This window comes from Haliotis asinina, chromosome 16 (assembly GCF_037392515.1).
Source record: "Haliotis asinina isolate JCU_RB_2024 chromosome 16, JCU_Hal_asi_v2, whole genome shotgun sequence".
Lineage (NCBI taxonomy): Eukaryota > Metazoa > Mollusca > Gastropoda > Lepetellida > Haliotidae > Haliotis > Haliotis asinina.
The window spans coordinates 45,824,831-45,847,712 of NC_090295.1; the positions used below are offsets into that span (position 1 = coordinate 45,824,831).

At 38.2% G+C, this 22,882-nt stretch overlaps 1 protein-coding gene across 1 annotated transcript in view; it reads left to right on the top strand.

Annotated features, from left to right (window-relative positions):
• Nucleotides 1–22,882, top strand: part of LOC137268702 (forkhead-associated domain-containing protein 1-like) — a 34,580-nt gene that overhangs the window by 3,818 nt on the left and 7,880 nt on the right. Inside the window, exons 3-19 of the mRNA XM_067803300.1 lie at nt 3,963–4,007; nt 7,936–8,254; nt 8,679–8,794; nt 9,597–9,836; nt 11,571–11,741; nt 15,119–15,211; nt 15,684–15,776; nt 16,183–16,395; nt 17,415–17,654; nt 17,920–18,118; nt 18,633–18,821; nt 19,121–19,248; nt 19,923–20,250; nt 20,521–20,632; nt 21,020–21,286; nt 22,310–22,442; nt 22,579–22,717. Coding sequence (XP_067659401.1) covers nt 3,963–4,007; nt 7,936–8,254; nt 8,679–8,794; nt 9,597–9,836; nt 11,571–11,741; nt 15,119–15,211; nt 15,684–15,776; nt 16,183–16,395; nt 17,415–17,654; nt 17,920–18,118; nt 18,633–18,821; nt 19,121–19,248; nt 19,923–20,250; nt 20,521–20,632; nt 21,020–21,286; nt 22,310–22,442; nt 22,579–22,717 — 3,025 coding nt within the window. The remainder of the gene's footprint in view (nt 1–3,962; nt 4,008–7,935; nt 8,255–8,678; nt 8,795–9,596; nt 9,837–11,570; nt 11,742–15,118; nt 15,212–15,683; nt 15,777–16,182; nt 16,396–17,414; nt 17,655–17,919; nt 18,119–18,632; nt 18,822–19,120; nt 19,249–19,922; nt 20,251–20,520; nt 20,633–21,019; nt 21,287–22,309; nt 22,443–22,578; nt 22,718–22,882) is intronic.

Genomic DNA, 22,882 nt, shown 5'->3' on the forward strand with positions numbered 1-22,882 from the left:
TAAACAGTGTATATATCCTATACTATGCCAGTAATGTTAACCGTGGTAGGGTAGGCTAGTGGTTAAAGTGTTTGCTTGTAACGCCAAAGATCTGGGTTTGATTCCTCACAGTGTTTGAAGCTCATTTCTGATGTTTCCAGCCGTGATGTTGCTTGAATGATGCTGACAAATGCTTCAAACTAAACTCACTCATATAAATTCTGCTGCAGAATTCAAAATTGATTGGGTTATATTGTGAGCAGAGCCATAAAGGTCCAGAGTAGAACAGGCCTTCAGCAACCCATGTTTGCCATAAAAGTCAACTCTTAAGAGGCGACTAACATGATTGGGTGGTGAGGCTCGCTGACTTGGTTGACACATGTCATTGGCTCCCAGTTGTGCAGATTGATGCTTGTGCTATTGATCACTGGATTGTCTGTTCCAGACTCGATTATTTACAGACCACCACCATACAGCTTGAATATTGCTGAGTGACAAACTAAACTCTCTCACTCACTCACTCACTCACAAGCACAGGCATGATAGATCTGTTGTACTTTCAAAGTTTCTTGTAGGTTATCTACTCATTTAAAAAAAAAATCCAAAAATCAAACAGAACAATTTAGACCTATAATGTTGTCAGGGTAACTGTTGAATATCAGTCTAATGAAGAAAATATGAGCATTGAAAGTGGTGTAATGCGTGAATTCCACTTCCCAGATTTGGGACTGCCATTTTGTACCAGTGTAATCCCCCTTTCAGTTTCTTTGTAGTTTCATTGCTTAGAGGCATTGCTACACTTACAATACCTTTCAGTGTAGGTGTTTGAAGAGTTATGAAAGTATTGATTGTGCTTATCTGGTCTGTACAAAGGCAGACAGTGTGCACATAGCCAAGAAGCAGGGTTGTGTCATGTAGGGGTATTAAGCTGTGTCAAGTGTGTACGTGAAGGGTTGTCGTAGAGACGAGTTACAATACACTTCACTTTCTCTCTGCAACAGGGCAAGTCTAATGGTACAAGTGTTAGCTTTTAATGCCTATGTCTTCAGTTTGATTCTCTGACCTGATACAGTGTGTGAACACAGTTTTGTTTAAAGTTGGAAGGGTGTTAAAGGCACATAAGCGAACACTTAGCAACAGTCGCCTTGCCAACATCACATTCAAATCTTAAAGCTGAGGCTGATTTATTGCCATTGTGATGGAAATTCAGTTTTTTAACCATTAGTGTTTTAAATCTGTCACCACTTAACTAGTTGGTAATATAAAGCACCTGACTTGAATTAACTAAATGCATGAACCATTAGCTCATACTGATTTAACTGAATGATTACTTTCAACTTTTTTACATTATTGTTATTATTATTATTTTGTATTTTTGTCTGTTTGGGGATGAAAAATAAAGACACGCTTCATCAAATCTCAACCACATTAAATACTAATTGTTTTATCAGCATTCTAGGTCGTGAGTTAATAACGAAGCTTACAAGTATGGCTAACAACATCTTGTTTATTGTATATTGCTGTATAGACTAAATATAATACTCTATGCATTAAATAAGCTAATGTTATCAATAAACATAATAAAGTCGTATACTTCACATTAAATAAGAAAACAAGGACACTACATCAAATCTCAACAATAGTATATACAACATTATTTGCTTGTTATCTTGGCCTCGGCCAAATATTCAGGTGGATCAAAGTAACATAGTGCCAAAAAGACAAAGGCTGAATGGAGTGTGTTTACGGTGGTGGTTGCTAAGTCAAACTCTCTGGGACAGCATGAATGTATTGTTCCCGATGACATTGATGTTTTACTTTGAAATACGACACAATAGCTGTTGATGGATGCAAGTTCCCTGCATACTTGAACACTTCCACTCCTGCTGTTTTCATGTGTTGTGTGGAAGTTTGAGAGTAAAACCGACATAAACCCGGCCTTGGTATTATAGTCAGAACTTTTCAATCTTGAGGTTGTGTCATTTTCACATTGTACTGAATTCAAAGTGGCCCTAGGCCATACGATATTAGACTAAATATTCGTTTCTGTATGTATATAAATTTGACAATAACAAACTAACCCATGTAAATTGAAAGTGAACCCCAGGTAGACCAGAGATTTGTGAACCTGAGGACATCTGGATTCGCTGCATTTAAGGCTCTAGCATTGCAGAGATTGCTTGGTAGTAGGGAATATGAACTGGTTCAGGGACTGTAAGACAGACTAATATATTTTGTAAAATTTGTGTTACACATATGCTGACTTAAAAATTTGAATGTGGAAGAAATCAGAACTAAGTTAAAGATACAGAAAAATACACAAACTCATGTAATGTGTGATCAGCACAAATAAAATATTCCAAACACTGTAATTAAATTCTGATGAACATTGAACTTACAATCTTTTGAATACAAGTAATTATGCCAAATTAAATTGCTATCATGTCTTCCTCCAATCCTGCCACTCAAAATTTTCCCAACCGTCTTAATATTTTGTGGGTGTACATGTGCTATTTAAAATCAAGAGTTACTTGTCATTCTTTTACTTTTCAAATTTATACTTTTTGGCTGGAAGTTCTACTACCCTCTGTAAAATATCTCTTCTATCAGACCCCAACTTACAGTCGTAATGATTGTATGTATACAATCCCATCATGTCTGTATATACTTAAGGAACAAAGTAAAGTCAGACAGGCTTTACTCGTTGTCCTTGCCACATTGATGCGTTACAGGGGGGAATGTTCGTAATAGGAATGGTGGCATAGCATGGCGCTTTTAGAGTTTGCTGGTCACGCTGAAGACCCGCGTTCAATAACCTTCGTGGTCACGGTGTGAAACCCATTTTTGGTGTCCCCAAACCTTGTATTGAAGGAATACTGCTAAGAGCAGCAAAAAACAAAATTCATTCACTCATAATAGGAAATCTCCTGCAATCCAGAGTAAATATTTAATTAAGATATAAGGCCGTGTTTTGTGTTATCTTGACCGAGGTGCATGGAGCTAACATACCAAAGGTTGTGGAGGTTATAATGTTTTGGTGCAAATCTGAAAACATGTTTGAACAAGATAGTTGAAAGTGTAAACTAGCATGACATATGATAAAACACTTTATGTTAGCAGCAAAAATGATCAAGATAGGTTTTCTATTTCAATGTACAGGACTGATTTCAAAATAAGTCATCAGCACTTGCTTATATTTTCATTACTTGTGTGAATGGTGTTCATTTGAACGGAATTATCGTAACTGAAATAAGAAATTAGAAGTTATCACATGCTTTCAATATGTATGCTTATTTTTGTTCTGTTTTAAGGTTCTTTATCGAATGAGAAGGCCAATGGTATGCTTATGAACATCCTCAGACTTTATTTAAAGTTTTACTGTATAAGTCTCATAGATCCTCTGTTAGATTTTAATAAAACCCTTTTATCATTTGCATGAAATCTTGACAGTTTCTCATCTGAAAACTTTTCTGTATCCACAATGTTCCTCATAGTTATTAATATGTTAATGACCCACAAAATTCATGTGTCATGTGGTTATGTAGCCATGGTAACCAAACATGTTTAATAATTTATTTTGTTGCATATGCAAGATTTATTTAAGCAATTTTGAAAGGGTGTTTCTATATTAATTATTTGCTGTTTATATCTAGTGAATGAAAATAATTGAATGTTTTGTATTGCTAGTGTTAAGTAACTGAAAGAGTACTTGTTTTATTTTATTGTAACCGAGAGTGGCATCTACAGCCCAATTATACATGTTAAGCAAACGTTGAATTTAATCTTCAACAGGAAGCATGGTAAGTTATGACTTTTGTTTATATGACCATATATGGTCATAGTTATTTGTAACCATATACTCTTAATTTACTTTCAGACGGAGCAGAAAACAAAACTTTTGTGCTCGTGATATGTTTTGTTGACTGATCAATATTTTCAATATTTCTTCTCTAAGAAATACTACCTTTGTTCACAATTCGCAGGAATATCCAGATTCAAAATCTGATGCAGTTCAACATTTTGCTGGGGTGAGCCTGTGTGTGGTCACATGATGTGCTGTGATATATAACACGTAACATCATACATACATGTGAAATACACCATGTATTCCTTATTTCATGTAATTCAGTATATGGGACCTAAATATATGGTTAGGTCTCCCTGTGGAATACTGAAAGAAAATGAATAAAAGTCGCCATTGACAAAAACACAAGACATTATTTTACATCATCATGGCATGGACGTATACTTGATGTTATTCCAAAATGGATGAACATAGTGTATACAAAACTGTGAAGCATTGGTGACACCTTTGGGTAATTGTGTCTGTAATCTTAGTGGGATATTGTTTGATGAACATTCATTTGTTGATAACGCACTTTTGCAGCGATGCCAGTGTAACATTACTTATACCAGATATACCATAAAGATATGAGACCTGTTTGTCTGTGATATGATGTATTGTCTTCAGTGTATCATAAATATACGTCATACATATATATATACTTTATTATGATATTCTCTTATGTATTGATATTCATTCACCTACCTCTGATCTATCATGATATATCCTATTCTGATATAACAATTAACATTGCATTCTGTAAATACTTGTGTATCATCCTCTCTACATGTTCTATGCAGCTATTATTAAAACAATACGTAGAATAGATAAAAATGTACATGTCAAGTACATCTGAATTAACAATCTGTTTGGTGACAGGGTTTGATTTTCCTTGTTTTTACATTGTGATATTAATCAGTAAACTTCCTTGTTTTCAATTGACATTTGACTACTTTCTCAAAATGTTTGATATGTGATTGAAATAATGTTAAGATAGATTTAGATTAGGTTGTGTCATATTTTGTTTGAGCATAACGAGGTAATAGGGATTATATGTTCTGAATCAATGCCTCTTTAAAAAGAGCAGATGATTAGATGAATAACTGCATTAAAAGGTTTGTTCGTCATGGTCATGGTCGTTGATTTCGATATGTCGGTTGTAAGTTGCAGACTGAGCTTCATCTGTTGTCTGTCGATGTGCAGTAGAGCACTGCCTACTGAAATGAACATGAGTTAATTACTCACCTGTCTGTTTGACGAGGGAGCAATGTGATACAGGTGACAGATCCATGAAAAAGTCATAGGGCAGTATCTAATTAACGTGATTACCTGTAGGTCTTATACAGGCATGGTCTTCCTTCATTTGTTGAACATTGCATTTTGTTTGTCATTCATATCCAGACTTTGTCAAGACAAATACTTCTAAGCTAATAATTTTCAAAATTTAAAATTGAAAATAATTGAAGATATGTTGAAAAGAATATTGTATATTAAATGGAATTCATTTGGGTATATAATAAAATTAATGTGTATTTGTGCTAAATCAAAAATAACTTATCTTTTTGCAGATGAACATTTTTTGTTGTTGATACTTTCTCTTTAGTTGACTCAGACATTAAGATCTTTTAAGGGAAAATGAAATTGTCCTTGTTTTTTGTAAAATATATGATGTCTATGCCGTGTGTGATTGGCTGAAAGGATCCAGTATACATTTTACCATTTACATTTTAAAATTTGATTTGAAGACAGTCAACTAGGGTCTTAAAATGTTTACCAATATATTGGTGAGAAAAGTGATTCTGCTTCTCTGTCACTGTTTGCAAAACTTCTCATACTGGTTTGCACAATTCTGTAGAAAAACCTGTATTTTAGTTTGAGATAATTTCACTGCAGATTAGAAGGTTAATATTTTCAAAAACATGGTAAACATAAAACTGTCATCATACAATTGAAGATTCAGATTAGAACTGGATTAGTTACTTCAGTAACACATGCTGTGTTGTAGGAGGTGAGGAAAGGGGTTGGGTCAGACTCACTGATTTAGTTGATCTTCAGGAACACATGCTGTGTTGTGGGGGAGGTGAGGAAAGGGGTTGGGTCAGGCTCACTGATTTAGTTGATCTTCAGGAACACATGCTGTGTTGTGGGAGGTGAGGAAAGGGGTTGGGTCAGGCTCACTGATTTAGTTGATCCTCAGGAACACATGCTGTGTTGTGGGAGGTGAGGAAAGGGGTTGAGTCAGGCTCACTGATTTAGTTGATCTCAGTAACACATGCTGTGTTGTGGGAGGTGAGGAAAGGGGTTGGGTCAGGCTCACTGATTTAGTTGACACATCTCACTTTCACCCAATTGCATCGATGGTTGCTCATGCTGTTGATCACTGGATTGTCTCGTCCAGACTCGATTACTTGCAGACGGCCAGGGATTGGGAAAGGTAGGGGCCATTGGCCATTTTACACATTAGAATGAAAAATGTCCATTAAAATTTGGAAGTTTACTGTTGATACAAGGGCAGTGGCCCATTCTAAATTTAGAAAATGGCTAATAATTCTGAAAATGGTCCACAGTATCTGGAATATTGCTGAGAGCAGGATTTTTCAACAAACCAACCAACCAGCCAAGTTCTCAGAAGTATCCTTGTATCTTTACGAGAACTGTTTTGGTTTAATTTGAGGGAGATTAAGGCATGAAGCAGGGAGCGTTTTATCTGAATCTTCGATATAAATCTCTGTCATGCTTTATTCAGGGTTTCCAGTCTGGTACGTGATACAAAACTTTGATTGATTGGAATTCTCCTCAGACTGGGCATGTTGATAACCCACTCTTAAAATCTTTTACATTCGAGCTTTGGTTCTTAAGGTATCAGCTGAAATCTCAGTGTGTCGTTATCATTGCCTTTATAGTAAAATTACAGATTTGAAAGTCCTTTGATTGAACTCATTATGCAGAGGATCTCCACAACTACAATTTCGTAGTAAATCCATTAATGCATAGCACAGGTCAAGAGCATCCATTTGATTTAAAGGAAAAAAGAGAGGGTATTTTGACAAGACTATTTAAATGAACTGTCTCAAATTAATGAAAATGCCTCAAATTAATAGTATGTTGTCATGGGTGAAAAAATGTTGTGCTGATAGTGAAAATTGTTTAAAATTAAAATATTCTAAAAAAATATTAGTTTGTTAGGGTACATCTGGGCAAGATTAAGATTGCTCCAAAGCAATAACATAATCTCTTCCCACTCCCCATACAAGAGAATGTTTTAGCAGAAATCCTAAGTGAACAGTCATACATTTTCAGGTTATTGTTTAGTTGATGTTACCAACTGTGTATCCTGATTATACCATTACAGAGGGGACAACACTTGCGATTTGTTTTGTATTGATTAAATTTTTAACTTACCATACCATAGGGCTTAAGCATCTATTACCTCAAGCTTCGCTTAGAAGAGATCAGACAGTTGTTGATACGCCATTCTACCGAATGGCTACCTCATGTATCGACAAGTGTATAGGAACGGAAGTAAATATTTAAATATCTAAAATATTTAGATTTTAATAAAAGTTTACAGCCAGAACTACAACAGTGTGATAGTCTCCGTGAAAGTTTAATATTCTCTCCATATTGACACTCATGATCTGTGATTCTCAGTTTGATATGTGAACTTTGGGTAAAGCTGAGACATAACTGTAAGCAGTTGCAGGTAAATAGCACTGTAGTACTGACTAGTTAATAGGTAGGAAGTCCTGGGAAAACCCCCTTTTGGTAGCCAATCAGAAGAAAGAATGTATCTGATGCAGAAACGGTATAACTAAGGCTGAAATATATTCTTTACAACTGCTGATTGAACATACTGCTGCAGTCTTTGCTGATAAACCGTTGCATAAGTTAATAGGTATGATATTACTGTTTAATGTGTATCAACTGTGATGTGTGTTACTATTAGTTTTCTGAAAGTACACTCACTGTGTGTTTTGTTTACTGTTTTGCTATTGATTGCTGCCATGATTACCTCCCTTGTTTTTGCTTGATACTGTCAGTTTGCCATCTTCAAAGGTATGGTTGTTGTAAGTGATTTCCTGGTCATCCACATGTCTTTGCCCCACTTCCAGGTGCTGTACCCCCCTGTTCAGCCACGCCCAGGATCAGCCTGGCCCCAGCCTGTCACCATCCTTGACCATACGCAGTACTCACAGCAGCAGCAGCAACAACACACAACCACCAACCTGCCGTACCTCGCAACATCTACAGCAACCCCAGCCTCTGTTACATGGACGGGGACAACGACTGGGCCACTGCCCCGCCCCCCACTCAGGTCACGCCCTCTGTCAGCAGGGGCATCAGCGGTGAGACGAGGACCGTGTGACATGAGGTTTGCGGGCGTGACCGGGCCACCTGTTGGGGGTCCGTTGCCTAGAAGCACTTCAGGAGGTAAGAAGTGATTGGTTAATAGTTGCAGAATTCCCATACTTCACAAAGCAGTAAAAGCAGTTAGTAACTGTTGACTGTTCTTAGATTCTCAAAGGAATTCTGGGGGAGTGGGGTGGCCGAGCGGTTTAAGTGTTGGCTCGTCACACCGAAGACCACGGTTCGATTCCCCACATGGGTGTAATGTGTGAATCCCATTTCTGGTGTTCCATGCCCCGATGTAGCTAACATTGCTAAAAGCGACGTAAAATAAAACTTGCTCACTTACCTGTAGAATCTGTGATACAGTGTTGCCATGGATTCCCAACATTGTAAGGGGTACATGGTGAGCGATATCCTGATGTGCTGGGTGTCAAATACGTGTATTTGTATTTGTGTGAGCCATGACCTGTTGTCGTGTGTTAAAGCTTGTATGTTTGTGACACAGTGGGATGGATGGGATCCACGCAGTCATCCATCAACACGCAGAGGATGCAGCAGGCACCGTCGACAATGCCGCAACAAGCACCATGCCCTGATGTGCTACAAATGATGCAGGAGAAGGTAAGTCACATGCCAGATAACAGCGTAGCTCAGTGATAATGGTGCTCACCAACTTCACAGATGATCTCAGGTTCTAATCTCTCCAGGTGTATAAGTCCCAAACAATTTGCCATTGCCACTTCATTTTAGTTCAGCAGAAAGGATTCATTGCTCAAAATGGTGGAACAAATTAAGCCATTGTGGAAAATGGGTGTGGGGATTATATCAGGAATTGAGAAATAATTTGCTTGATGACAGATGGTGGTGTACAAGTAGCCCACAGGTGTGTCCTCTGTGTTGTTCTCACTTCCTCTGTTCTGTGCTTTATCATGCTTATATTGCTACATTCTGGCTGTACATCAGCAGTTAACCAATCAAAATTTAGGATAGCCATGTGGTATATGCCCATACTCAAGCTGAACACCTGGGTCTCATTTCCAATGTTAATGTACCATTGAATATTTTAATGTCCACTGTGTGTAATGGTCTTTTGTTGAGTAGTCCAGTAGGTTGGGTATTTTCATGCTGAAGGTCCTTTCTTGATGTCCCCTACATCATACATAACCTCAGTCACAATAACTCAAACCTTTCTTGATGCCCCCTATGTCATACATAACCTCAGTCACAATAACGCAAACCTTTCTTGATGCCCCCTGTGTCATACACAACCTCAGTCACAATAACGCAAACCTTTCTTGATGCCCCCTGGTGTGTCATACATAACCTCAGTCACAATAACGCAAACCTTTCTTGATGCCCCCTGTGTCATACACAACATGAGTCATAATAACTCAAACCAATCCTATGCTATGACTTATTTCAGGAACAAAAGATTCTGCAGTTAACTGAAGAAAACAGTAGACTACGTGTGGGCGAGTTTGATGCTTACCGTAAAGAACAGCTGATTCAGCAGTTGCAACAAGAGAATGGCCAGCTGCAGAAACAGCTTCGTCAAGAGCCATCTGTCATAATGGGTGGAGACACAGATGTCTCGTCCAAGCTACTGGTGCTAGAGGCGGAGGTTAACGCCCGGAAGGATGAGGTCGCGTCGCTCAAGGAACAGGTATGTTTCACAGGTGTTCTTTTATGTTATGGATATTGAAAACACCTGTAAAATAGTTAAGCACAACACCTTCATTTCCCAAACTTCCTTGATATTCAATCACATCCTCTTGTATGCTCACATTTTGTTTAAGGTAAATGAAGGTAATATCACAGGTAGAATCTGGTTGGCAAATATGAGGAACCTAGCAGGGATATAAGACATAACAGCTACTGATGGTGTCCAGTTTGGCTTGGGTGGAAAACAGGCTTTTTATAGTCAGTTACCTCCCTTGCATCAGGAAGCTGTTGATGCACAGACGCGAAGAGTAACTGCAACAGCTGAAAAGATAAAGTTAAATATCTATAGCTGTGGAGCTGTTACAAAACTTATTGTTAGATCATAGATGTTGTCTTCTGTATTTCAATGTGAGGGTTGAGATATGTGAACAAAATAAAATGTTTTTTTTAAACAAATATTCCTTAAATATCTTCTTGGAGAGATAAGGGGTGATTAACTATTTTACGGGTGTATAGTTCCATGTGTGTGTTTCATATCTACATAGTGGTTGTCCTTGGTGTTTGGTTTGGGTCTTAATTCACAAGAAATACAAAGCAGACCTGCTTCTTGTCTTAGTTTTGTACTTTGTCATGAAGGGTTTCAAGTTAATAAATTCAAACAGAGATATGACTGAGGTCAGGCCAATGTATTTTTCTGATTTGCTGACAAGCTTTCCTTTATGAGGAAACTGAAGAGCACTGGTAATTGGGAGTTTTTCCTAAATACAGTTTTTGTTGTGACTTAAATTATTAAGGTTATTTAACCTCAACTTTAACCTCAACATATTTCTAAAATCATATGAATTATTTTAAACAAGAAATTATGTTTGCCTGGTCTGTCGTCAATAACATTGACTACTACATGTGTAATTTGTTTTGAGCACAACTGATTGGTTAGCATGTATTAATTATTTGTAGAATTTTTATTTTGTGGGTTATGATTAGCTGTGTCAGATACTAACTGTGCAAATTTATTACTGGTTTACTTAATTACCATGGAAACAGGAAATATTATGGGAACACTTTTAAGAAGTTATTGCGGTAGTATTTACCATAGCTGTTAGGAGAGATTGGTGTTTTAATTGAAAACGTATTTAATGTAAGCAATGTGATCTTAAGAGTTAGAATTAGAAGTGTGCTGCATATATATACATATTTTGGCAGATAGTTGTAGATGCATATATTATGTGAATTAATACTTGTTACATATTAAGGACAAGATATTTGTCCTGTATATTGTGATGAGGTCCTAAACTTGAAGCATCTGAAACTGTTCCAGTCAATAATGCATTTATTATATTCTGTGGATTAGTTTAATAGTTCTTTAATTTTTTTCATTTTAAGTAATAAAACTACCTCTCTCCTAGTATTTTTTTTTTATAACTTTGGATTAAAGTCTGATAATTAATGTAAGCCTCATTATATCTGAACCTCATTCAGAGGGGTCCTCAGCTGGCCCCCCAGTGGAAATGTGTAGAGAGCATTGTGACAGCCTGGGTTCGATTCCCAGAATGGAAACAATATATGAATCAACCTCCTGTAGTTGTCATACATGATAGTCCTTCCATATTGCTGAGGTCGGTGTAAACAGTACACAGTCAGTGAGTGAAAAAAGCATCAATCTCTCTGAAGGAACTAGGAACTATGGAAACTGAAATGATAAATCAGCTGACAAGACGACTGTTTGCATTTGTAGCTAAATAACATGAAAAGCGATTCTGGTGATAGTACTTACCATCTAAGACAAGAACTCAACGAGAAGGTGCGAGAACTGAACAATGTACGGAATGAGTTGGAGAGGGTTAGGAAAGACAAAAACATCACATCAGGTTTAGTCACCCAGATGCAGAGAGACATGTCAAATAAAGTAAGTGTATTCAGAATATTTGACTAACCCCCATGTTTGTTACGCTAACCGAAGAGCATGTTCTTGTTTCTGTGACTAACCCTTTGTTGTCTGTCGTTCAATCCCATTAATATCATTTCCCACTTACTGCATTATGTTTTCTAAATTTTGATTTTTCTTTATTTGTTACCCACCTACATCTTCATGACATTTTGTATTTAAAGTATTAATTGTTTAAAATTTGTTGCCATGGTTACATGTGGAGATATGTTTTAGTCATGGTTATCATATTTTTAGGGAAGCCTGATCAGAATAACAGTGAATGTTCGGTACAAATGTTGTTAATTTGTTTCTTTGTTTACTACAGAGAGTCTTTTGTGTAAGTTCTTCTTAATTTTTAATTACTCTTTCTGAGAACAAGCCTTCTGACGACAGAACTATGGAACTTGAAACAAAAGTGACTTAAAATCACATATTAAAAACAGAGACAGGTCTCAAGTTTATTCTTTTAAACTACAAAAATAAAGAAATTGTAGAGCGACATGAAAACACACAGCTTGCATTAGTGAATCTATTCGCTGCTTCACCCTCTTTCCATTCTTTGAAAGCACATTTGAATATGCTTATCAAGAGATCATTATATTTTTTCAAGATATTTTATTAGCAACATTCACAAAGCCTATGCTTTTATGCAAAATGTAGGCCTGCTTTTGGTATATTGCTGTATAGAAGAAAATAAGGAATTGAAAAATAATGCTATGTCATTTTTTCAGTTTTTATTGTAATTTACAATTTTGGGTTTCACTGAACATCATCCTTACCTGTAACAGAAGTTTAGAGCCAATTGTATGAATATGAATTCTGATATTAAATTCTTGATCCTGAGAGATAGAACTAAGTTATCTAAAACATAGTATAGTGTATTTGGTTAGTTTGTCCCAGTTACCTCCCTGTAAGACCCCATTGCCTAGAGTAGCCTCCCCTTGTTATCAGCCTGCCTGCTGTGGATGTAGGCTAATGTGTTTCTGTTCTCTTGTAAAGACAGAGGAGGAGAAGGTAAGTAAATCTGGTTGCAGCACATGCAATTTCACTTGCAATTCTTTCATTTATTCCTGGTTGTATGTGAAGCTTTACATTTAACATTGGTATTTTTGTCATGTTCTGGAAGTGGTCTAAATAAATTAATAAAGATTTGGCTGTTTGAGTATATATTCTTTTATTTACAAAACTGACTTTATATGGAAGATATCTGGAATATTATGCCATGGACATTTTTGGGCTTTTTGTTGTGAGCTCATTATTAGGTCACATTAGGTTTGAGAATAATTTGTTAAGATATTTTTGAATTGAAAGGGTTGGGTTTTTTTAAAACTTTTGATCATATTTCAATGTGAGCAAAGTTATCTACATAAATATTTTTTAAATTTAAAAAGATATTGTTTGATGTTAAATTTCGAATGGAACGTCTATATGATATTACATATTTAAAAGAACTGTCTCATTAAATTATTTTTGAAACAGAAGGTCCTTTTTGAAATGTTAACCCCTGTTTTATGTTGAGAGTTTAGTTAACATTTCTAATTCACTTTGATGGGAATATTTTAGTTGCGAATTTTAGATGTTTTGCTATGAATTGTGGATTCATTTGCAAACCTGTTTTCTTAAATATTTTACTTCATTATTCAAAATATCATATCACATATAACCTGGTGTCAGCTTGTGATCTTCATCATGCCACCATCTTATCAAATGATAATCAACATGCAATTATCACATTGTCATTATGACAATATATGAATTAACTCACTTGACAATGTTAGATAACTGTCGTTAGCATGCATATTATATTACTGACGTATGGAGTTAGTTTTGAAGAAATAATTCACACGATATGTGCTGTGTTACACGCTGTATGCATATTCAAGTTATCTACCTGCTTAAGAACTGTATCAGTTTCATGCACATTTCACTGTCCGTCACTTGCCGATTCTACTGTCAGCTGATTTGTTCCTCTGACTGACTAAGTGTGCCTGTGTGCTCTTGATAGCTTACATCTCTTCTAGTCCTCACATCAAGTCTCTGCAAAAAGGGACAGTGGGGTAGCCGAGTGGCTAAAACATTTGCTTGTCAAACTGAAAACCCGGGTTTTATTTCCCACATGAATGCAGTGTTGAAGCCCGTTTCTGTTGTCGCTGCTGTGATATTACTGGAATATTGCTAAAAGCAGCAAAAATCTAAACTGGTTTATACTGTAACTGCTCTGTAGCTGAAATACTGTTCAGAGAGGGACGGTGAGGTGGCCAGGTGGTTGAAGTGTTGGTTCATCATGCTTAAGACCAGGGTTCTATTCTTCACATCCCACATGGATACAATGCATAAAGGCTATTTTTGGTGTACTCCTGCTGTGATATTGCTGTAATATTGCTAGAAACAGAGTAAAACCTTTTCACTCACACAATTCAAAGGGTGCTGAACAAAGTCACTCACCCAACACAGTTGGTACTTCTAAGTCATAAGGTATTTCAGCGAACTATGTTTGCTGTAGCGTTATTGACCAAATAAGCAATTTTGTGGTCATGTGACCTTGCTGATAGTGTAAACAGCATCTTTCACATCACTCACTCACTCACTCACTCACTCACTCACTCACTCACTCACTCTTTCAACCATGTCAGTATGGACAAGTATCAGGATACAATGATCACAGATAGTCAAGCCAATTCAAATACATATTGCTAGTAACTGAAACAAATGAGATCAATGTTTTGAAATAAGTAAATTAAGATCAGGAGAAAGAACTCTTTCTACAATTGTTTAATGCAATAATCTCATTGATGTTTTTGTTTGTTAAAAAAAATATGACTAAATTTGTAAAGTGAAACAAAACATCACATAATGAAGCTCTGTTTAAAATGTTTAAAATGTTTAAAATGTTTCTTCAAATGTTTAAAATGTTTAAAATGTTTCTTCAAATGGATTAGCAGTTCTGTGTGCAAAGTTGTGTCCCTTGGGCACAACAAAACCCATGATTATGGGTTGAATCCCGGTTCAGTCTGACAGTGTTCCTGGGTTTGTTAGAACCATCCTCATATTTGTGGGGTTCACTAAACTTATAAACATCCAACTCCTGTATCACTTGAGGTATGCCGCCGTCATCATTAAATCTATCCACTCACTCACTCTCATTCAAACTGACCTTTTAGCAAGAGGGGCTGGTTGTCCAAGAATTGATCTGTTAGGGGAAGATGTTTTGAGATGCTGTCACTCTCTTGGTATTACAGATGTTGTTTTTTTCTTAAATGTAACAATCTGTGTATTTTCGAAATCAAATCAACATAAAATGTGGAAAGATGTTATCATTTTTTTTAAGTATTATATTTATTATGGATATATTGCAGGATTCATCCATCAGCAAACTCACCCGGGAAATTGAGATGTTGAAGAAGGAACTTCGAGACCGTGATGTCCAAGTCACAACACTCAACAACAAGGTGGGTGGAGAACATGAAAATCAACATCAAGTCTTCAGCAGAACATGCTTGTTGTAAGAAGCAAACAATGGAATCAGATTGTCAGCATGTAATAATGTCCAAATTGTGAAGTTCGATGCTAATGATGTCAATCACTGGATGGTGCTGTCCATACTCATTAACAGGCTAGTGTCAAATAGGTGAATATTGTTGACCATTGTGAGATACAACAACCAAACAATCTTTTGAGTAGTTTCTCATTTCTGGGGAGAGTTTTAGATGCCAACTTATTTAAGACAAAAATACCCTTTTTGAGCATATAAAAGTGTTGATATTACTTTATGACGATGATGTCACTTGTAGCTGAGTGATTTTCATGACAACATACTACATTTGCTGTTTTCCAATTTATGGATGAAAATCCAGACAGTTTGAATGTGGAAAATTCTCAGACTGAGGTATTGAAACGTAAATACACTGTATTGTATTGTAGATCTCCAAGTTGAAGGACACGTCAACACCAGTCAGCCGTCCTGGTGAGGACAGACCGGATGTCAGAGAGAAGGAGCTGGTCTGCCTCCGACAGGTTGGTCTTGAATCTGTTGTCTATTTTGGGGTGGTGGGGTAGCTTAGCGGTTAAAGCGTTCGCTTGTCTTGTTGAAGACCTGGGTATGATTCCCCTCATGGGTACAATATGTGGAGCCTATGTGTGAGCCTTATGGCAGCAGCCATTTTCATAATAGTTAACAATCTAATTTAACTGTAGGGTATTATATTGCAAATGTCAACAATCGTAAACAAGTATGTAAACAAGGCTGGGTAGATAGGAATATAATGGTGTCTAGCAGCTGTGAGAGTGACTAATGGCCTTTGCAGGATAGAAGTTGAGATCAAGTTAGAAACATGCAGCTGATCTTCCAGCTATGCATTATTTGTGACATGCTAGAAAATGTCAACAAATAAATGATACAAATAATGCTTTGTTCCTCCAGAAATTCAAGGCTTCTGAGAACAAAGTGTCAGAACAACTTAATCTGATTGGCTCTCTCAGAGAGGAGCTGGACAAGACAAAACAGATGTTGTTTGAGTCGAAGGACGTTCATCGCAAACTTCAAGGGGAGGTGGACGCTGCTAAGTCCCAGTTCTTGGACATGCAGCGGACTGAGAGAGTTGTCCGAGTGGACATGGAGCAGTCTTCCAAGAGGGTCAGTTAAACAGCTGCATCATGGGAAATATATAGGGTTAAACTGATGAAATGTCAGGCCATCATATTTTCTGACTGGATAGAACATGTGTCAAACAGGCATAGTACATTTATTGCCCAGGGGGCGATAATATATATTTACCATTCAAAAGTACGGGATATTGGATTTACAAGGTTGTTAAAATGCAAATGATGAAGCCAAAGACGAAACAGATGATAAAGCGAAATTAAGGAAAAATGCGTCAATTTATGGATATACATTACTTTTTCTCATATGCATTGGCACTGGCTAGTGGTTTGCTTGCAAAATGGAATATCCCCTAATATGTTTGCGTGTACTGGAATCTGGACGGTATAATATCTTGCATATCTTGCTAACACTGCTGTAGCAGATGGTAGTACCTGCATGGTTTTCAAGTTTATAATTGCTGTATGGAATAAAAATGAATCTCTGCAACTTTTACACATGTACCTAAGCTTCCCCCCACCCCCACCCCCTTAGTTGTACTTGTAGTAAGTTGATAAGTGAAGACTATCATGGGTTTTCAAACATCCAGTGAGTGTAAAGTGAATCACAATTGAAAATTAGAGTGCATGCAATTATTAACTTGTCTGAGTGGATCCTAACCAGCGTAATACAGTCTTAAGAAGCAGTATTAGATATTATGTACAGCTGCAAAGTCGACACAGTCTAGGTGAATTAGGGTAGCCTAGTGGTTAAAGCAGTTGCTTGTCACGCCGCAGGTTTGGGATCAACTCCAGACATGGGTACAATGTGTGAAGCACATTTCTGGTGTCCCCTGCCATCATATTGCTGGAATATTGCTAAAAACGGCGTAAAACCATACTTGCTCTCTCACTTCTCTCGCTAATATAAATTTGTCTTCACCATAGATACATTCCATTTGCATTCTCAGCTCCTTGGGGAAAATACAAGCATCCCAGTGATAATCCTTTTTTTAAACTGGAGTACATATTGCCCAATATGATCATTTACAAACATTTTGTGTTCACTTTCAGTTGGAGAGGTTCAGGAACCGTGTGATACAGGTCACTTTCTCCACTCCTGGTATCAAGGCACCAGAAGCTGAGATCACAGACGATGAGCTGATTGAGACAATGAAGAAACTTATTGATGAGCGCACAAGTTTGACCAATAAAATTAAAGATCTCAAGGAGCAAGTTCGACTTGCTAAGATTGGCACAAGTGAACTGATCGCTAATGGGGAAAAACTAAAGGAAAAATTAATGGCTTCAGTGGTATGTTGAAATATTTTCATAGAAGTAATCATTGGGCAACCACACAGACAGACGGACGGACGGACAGACAGACACAAAAACACACATACCTCCCATGAGTTTGTTGACATGCTGACAGTATGATAACACCTGTAATTCTCACAGTAACTGAGTTTAACCAAAGTTGATTAATTCTCGACTGGAGAAACTCCACTTACTTTAGTATTGTCATGTAACATGTCCTTTAGAATCAAAATCAGGATGAATGTTTTCCAAACTTATTCAGAATCGCCTCAGGACAGATGGCCGTCTGTCAGTGATGTTACAGCAGGAGCTGACTGTCATCCAGTCTCTGTCGACGGAAGATGCACTGACGTGGGTCCGTGACTTGCTTGTCAGTATCGTGAAGGATGAACAGGCATGGGAGACAGATGTCGAGGAGGCCTTGGAGAAGTGTGGCGTTAATGTCAAGCTCACCAACGATGGTAAGGATTTCAACAACAGTCGTGTGTATTTATGATACGATTTCATGTAACAGGAAATCAGGTGATGACAACTATAACAGAGAATGGTTGGGGCCAACAGGTACTTCGAGTTATGCATTAATATTCAAGATGCCAGCATTTGACTCACTGAAATTTGGCTTTAACTAATCGTGGTGAGAATGTTCGCATCAAACTCACTAACAATGGTGAGGCTGTTTAATGTCAAATTTACTTACAATGGTCAGAATGTTGAATGTTAAACTCACTGACAATGGTAAGAACGTTTACCATCAAACTCACTAACAATGGTAAGGCTGTATGTCAAAGTTACTTACAATGGTGTGAATGTTGAATGTTAAACTCACTGTCATTGGTAAAATAGCTGACTAACAATGGTAAGAATGTTTACCATCAAATTCGCCAACAATGGTAAGAATGTTCACCATGAAACTCACTAATGATGTTAAGAATATTCAGCGCAAAATCACAAACTGACACTTATGTCTCTGTCCAGCTCCGGGATCACACATCCAGATGCTGTTCGCCAAGTGGGAGTCGGCCATCACTGACAAGGAGCGCCTGGAGTCGCAGCTGACTGAGATGGAGCAGCACCACAAGGAGGAACTGAAGGAGAAGCTGGATGCCCTCAAGGAGGAGATGGACAACAAGCTTGTGGACGCTGTGGAGAAGACGCGACTTGAGGGTGAGACAAATAGTGAAACACCAATGTTGCAAACTTTGAAAAAAAAAACAATCTAAGTGGTTGCTATTCGCTGTGTGGTGTTGCCTCAAATGAATCAGTGTCAAATGATCAGTCACTTAACAATTTGAAAAACAATTTCCAATGATGATAATAAATTTTGGTTTTAGCCGTTTCCAAACCTGACATTAATATTAGTTGTCTATGTTTACCAAACATTTGCTGCACCACCACCACAAAATGTCTGAAAAGAAGAGTGAAGCATCTCTGAATATTTCCACAAATGTTCATGTGTTTTGCAGAAGAAGAGAAATTTAACCGTGCAATTGATAGTATCACTGCCGTGGAAACCGAGAAACGAGAAATTGCTCTTGATGCAGAGAAGAAGAAATCGGAAGAGTTAGAGGCCACTCTAGAGTCAATGAGACAGGTGAGAGGTTGTCTGATCGGACATGTTGTGTAGTGTGTTTGTGGGCAAGTAGCGTCACTCACAGTAATGTTGTCAGAAGGAAATTAGTATACATGTATTGTAATGAAAATTGTCCATCAGCCTGTAAAGTCACCTGGTCACAATATGGCTGTGATATTGCTGATGTGATGTTAAATATTAACTCACTCACTGTAAAGTCAGCAAAACATTTCGATAGGAACTGTTGCTGTCATTGATGTTACTAAAGCACTATGTTCGTAAATTGTATCACTATTGTGACATCAGTAATATTGTAGTAGATCATGAAAGCATTTATGTTCTGAATGTCTGATTTTTTAGGTTTTAACTAAAAGAAGATCAGTTCAGAACAAATCATTTGGTTGTTGGGAGATAGTAGATAAGTGAAGAGAGATAAATCTCAAAAGCTGCATGGGGACCCACAATACAATATCTTTTCAAATCTAGATAAACTCTAGTGTAACAAGACACAATTCAGGCAACACCAAAGACTAAAGCTGACACACCATGCCATATCAGTACTGAAAAACATTTAACCACTTTACTTTAGTTTGTTCTCAGTTTGCATAAAATCTTTTAATAGACTCTTGAAGAAGCGAAGTCAGTTATTTTCAGTTCATTCCACATTTTGATTCCACACAATCTCTTGTCCCCAGTCTTTGACCTCGAAGCAGGAAGAGGACAGAGATAAACTGGAACAGGCCGCCCAGGCACTGGCGGAGATGGCGTCGCTCAGGGCGCTGGAGTCAGAGCTCCGGGAACAGATCACCAAGCTGGAGCAGGAGAAGATGGAGGAAGTTGCCAGGCTTGAGGAAGAGAGGGAGGAGGTGAAGAAGAAAGGGCAGGATGAGTCTGAGTCCTTTAAGGAACAAGTTAAACAGCATGCTGTCACCATTTGTACCATGGAGGAGAGGATTGTGAAGCTCACCAAGAAGAACAAAGATTACCAGGACGAGGTGGAACAGCTGAAGAAAGTAATAACAGGTAACAGAGATTTAAGGATGAGCAAGAGCCTTTGTGACCTGGGTTAGAATTGGTCTCCAGGAGATTATTTTTTGTTGTAAGTGGGACTAAATTGCATTTGGTACTTGGGGTTGACTGCATGTTTAGAGCTTGTACCATGTATTCTGGCAGTGAAATATTGATCAGAATGTGAGTCACAGGGTTGTATGGTTCAGAACTGATTATCTACAGATTGTTTTGTGCCAGTACTTGGAAACTGGTGTTTTAAAGGTCTTGATCATTATTTTCCAGAAGTTGAACAGAAGATCTCGCAGAAGCCAAGTCTTCCTCCAAAGCCTAAAGTTGTTATCCAGAGAAACACAGAAGAACTGGCAGCAATGGAGCATCTCATAACTGTCCTCAGGTAATGGAAGACGTTGTGTCATGGAGGAGATGACCTCCATGACAGTTAAATCAAAATGAATGAATTGAGGTTTTTAATGTAAATCTGTGTCAAACGTCATTTCAGAAGAGACATTTTGATTGGGTGTCAACTTCAAACTCAAATATAGTTTCAACCTATCAATATGACTAACATTTAGTCCCAAAAATATAGTTTTATTATTATTTCTTATATGTTTGCAAGGGTTGATAAGTCAGGGTACCCTCAGTCATAACACTCTGTTCAAACAGACATCCTAGAATGCTTGTTGTGGTTGAGAAAAGATCATTTCATGGTGTCATCTGCTGTGATGCAGTTTGACTCTTGCTGAAAGGTCACAGAACCTAAAACATGTAGTTAATTTTCCAGGAGGGAAAACAGTGATCTCAAGAAGCAGTTCACAGAATCTCAGGACGTGATCATGGGTCTGCGTCGCGATCTGGCAGGAGCAGCAGCCCGTCTGTCGGACATCACCGGGGAGCTGAGCGAGTCGCAGAAGCAGGAGATGGAGCACAAGAAGGAGCTGTTGGTGAAGAAGGAGAAGGACTTGACGGAGTCTCGGCAACAGCTCGCCAAACTTTCGCAGATTGTCGACAAACAAAAGGAGGAGATTAAAAAGATGGAGGAGGAGTTAAGGTGAGTCTTCTTATGTCAGGTGGTGATGGTGTACTGTAGATGTTCCCAGTAGCTAATGCTTGTTATGTGTGGTGGTGATGGTGTACTGTAGATGTTTCCAGCAGCCAATGCTTGTCATGTGTGGTGGTGATGGTGTACTGTAGATGTTTCCAGCAGCCAATGCTTGTCATGTGTGGTGGTGATGGTGTACTGTAGATGTTCCCAGCAGCCAATGCTTGTCATGTGTGGTGGTGATGGTGTACTGTAGATGTTCCCAGCAGCCAATGCTTGTCATGTGTGGTGGTGATGGTGTACTGTAGATGTTCCCAGCAGCCAATGCTTGTCATGTGTGGTGGTGATGGTGTACTGTAGATGTTTCCAGCAGCCAATGCTTGTCATGTGTGGTGGTGATGGTGTACTGTAGATGTTGCCAGCAGCCAATGCTTGTCATGTGTGGTGGTGATGGTGTACTGTAGATGTTCCCAGCAGCCAATGCTTGTCATGTGTGGTGGTGATGGTGTACTGTAGATGTTTCCAGCAGCCAATGCTTGTCATGTGTGGTGGTGATGGTGTACTGTAGATGTTCCCAGCAGCCAATGCTTGTCATGTGTGGTGGTGATGGTGTACTGTAGATGTTCCCAGCAGCCAATGCTTGTCATGTGTGGTGGTGATGGTGTACTGTAGATGTTCCCAGCAGCTAATGCTTATCATGAGAGGCAATTAAATGATCAAGGTTTCTGTTTCTGAACCCATTCTTCAGTGAACTTGGAACAGGTCATCTTTTGCTTGAAGCAGATGCATGTGATATGAGATGTAGAATCTGATTGGTCAACATGAGAGACTTATAGTTTGTGATCTAGACATTTATCTCATAAAAAACTATGGTGGCACACTGGTCAAACCACAAAATTCCAACATAGTTGGCAAAGATAAAAATGGACACGTGTGGTCAGTTATCTCCCTTGCTTAGGGAAGTACCTTAAAAACAGACATTACATATCAGTCTCACAACACAAGTGTAATTCTGTAATCCTGTTTCTGCAGCAAGGAGCAGTCTGTGTCGTCCAAGTTGCGGGCTGGGTTGGAGGAGAGGACAGAGAAACTGAAGCTTCTGGAGACCCGGCTGAGCGAGGAGAAAGAGGAACAGAAGAAGCAACTGGAACTCCTCGACCAAGAGGTAATACTTTCACCTGTGGATACTAAATAGTGGGTACAGTAACACTGAGGTATTAGGTACTGGGCACTGCTGGTGTTGGTTGTGAGTTTGTTGGTTTTGGCAGTCAGGTTATTGTATTCTTTGTCTTTTTCTTCAGGGTCGCATCACATCAGAGTTGTCTGCCCTTGGTTCCCAATGCCGTGGAGAGAGACATGAGCAGGTCATAACAAGACAGAGAGAGGCTCTCGCAGAACTCAGGCAAAGGGTCAAGGTCCTTGAGAGTGTGCGACCACCATGTGAGTACCAGACTTCAGTCAGTATCAATCCTTCAGATTGCTGCTGGGTTGTCTGAGCACCTATATCTTGTGATCAGAGTTGACTATAATCAGTCTGAAGCTTTTAATTGAATGTTATTGTACCACAGCTGTATGGAACTCTGTTAAAGTTCATCTGTCTGAGAC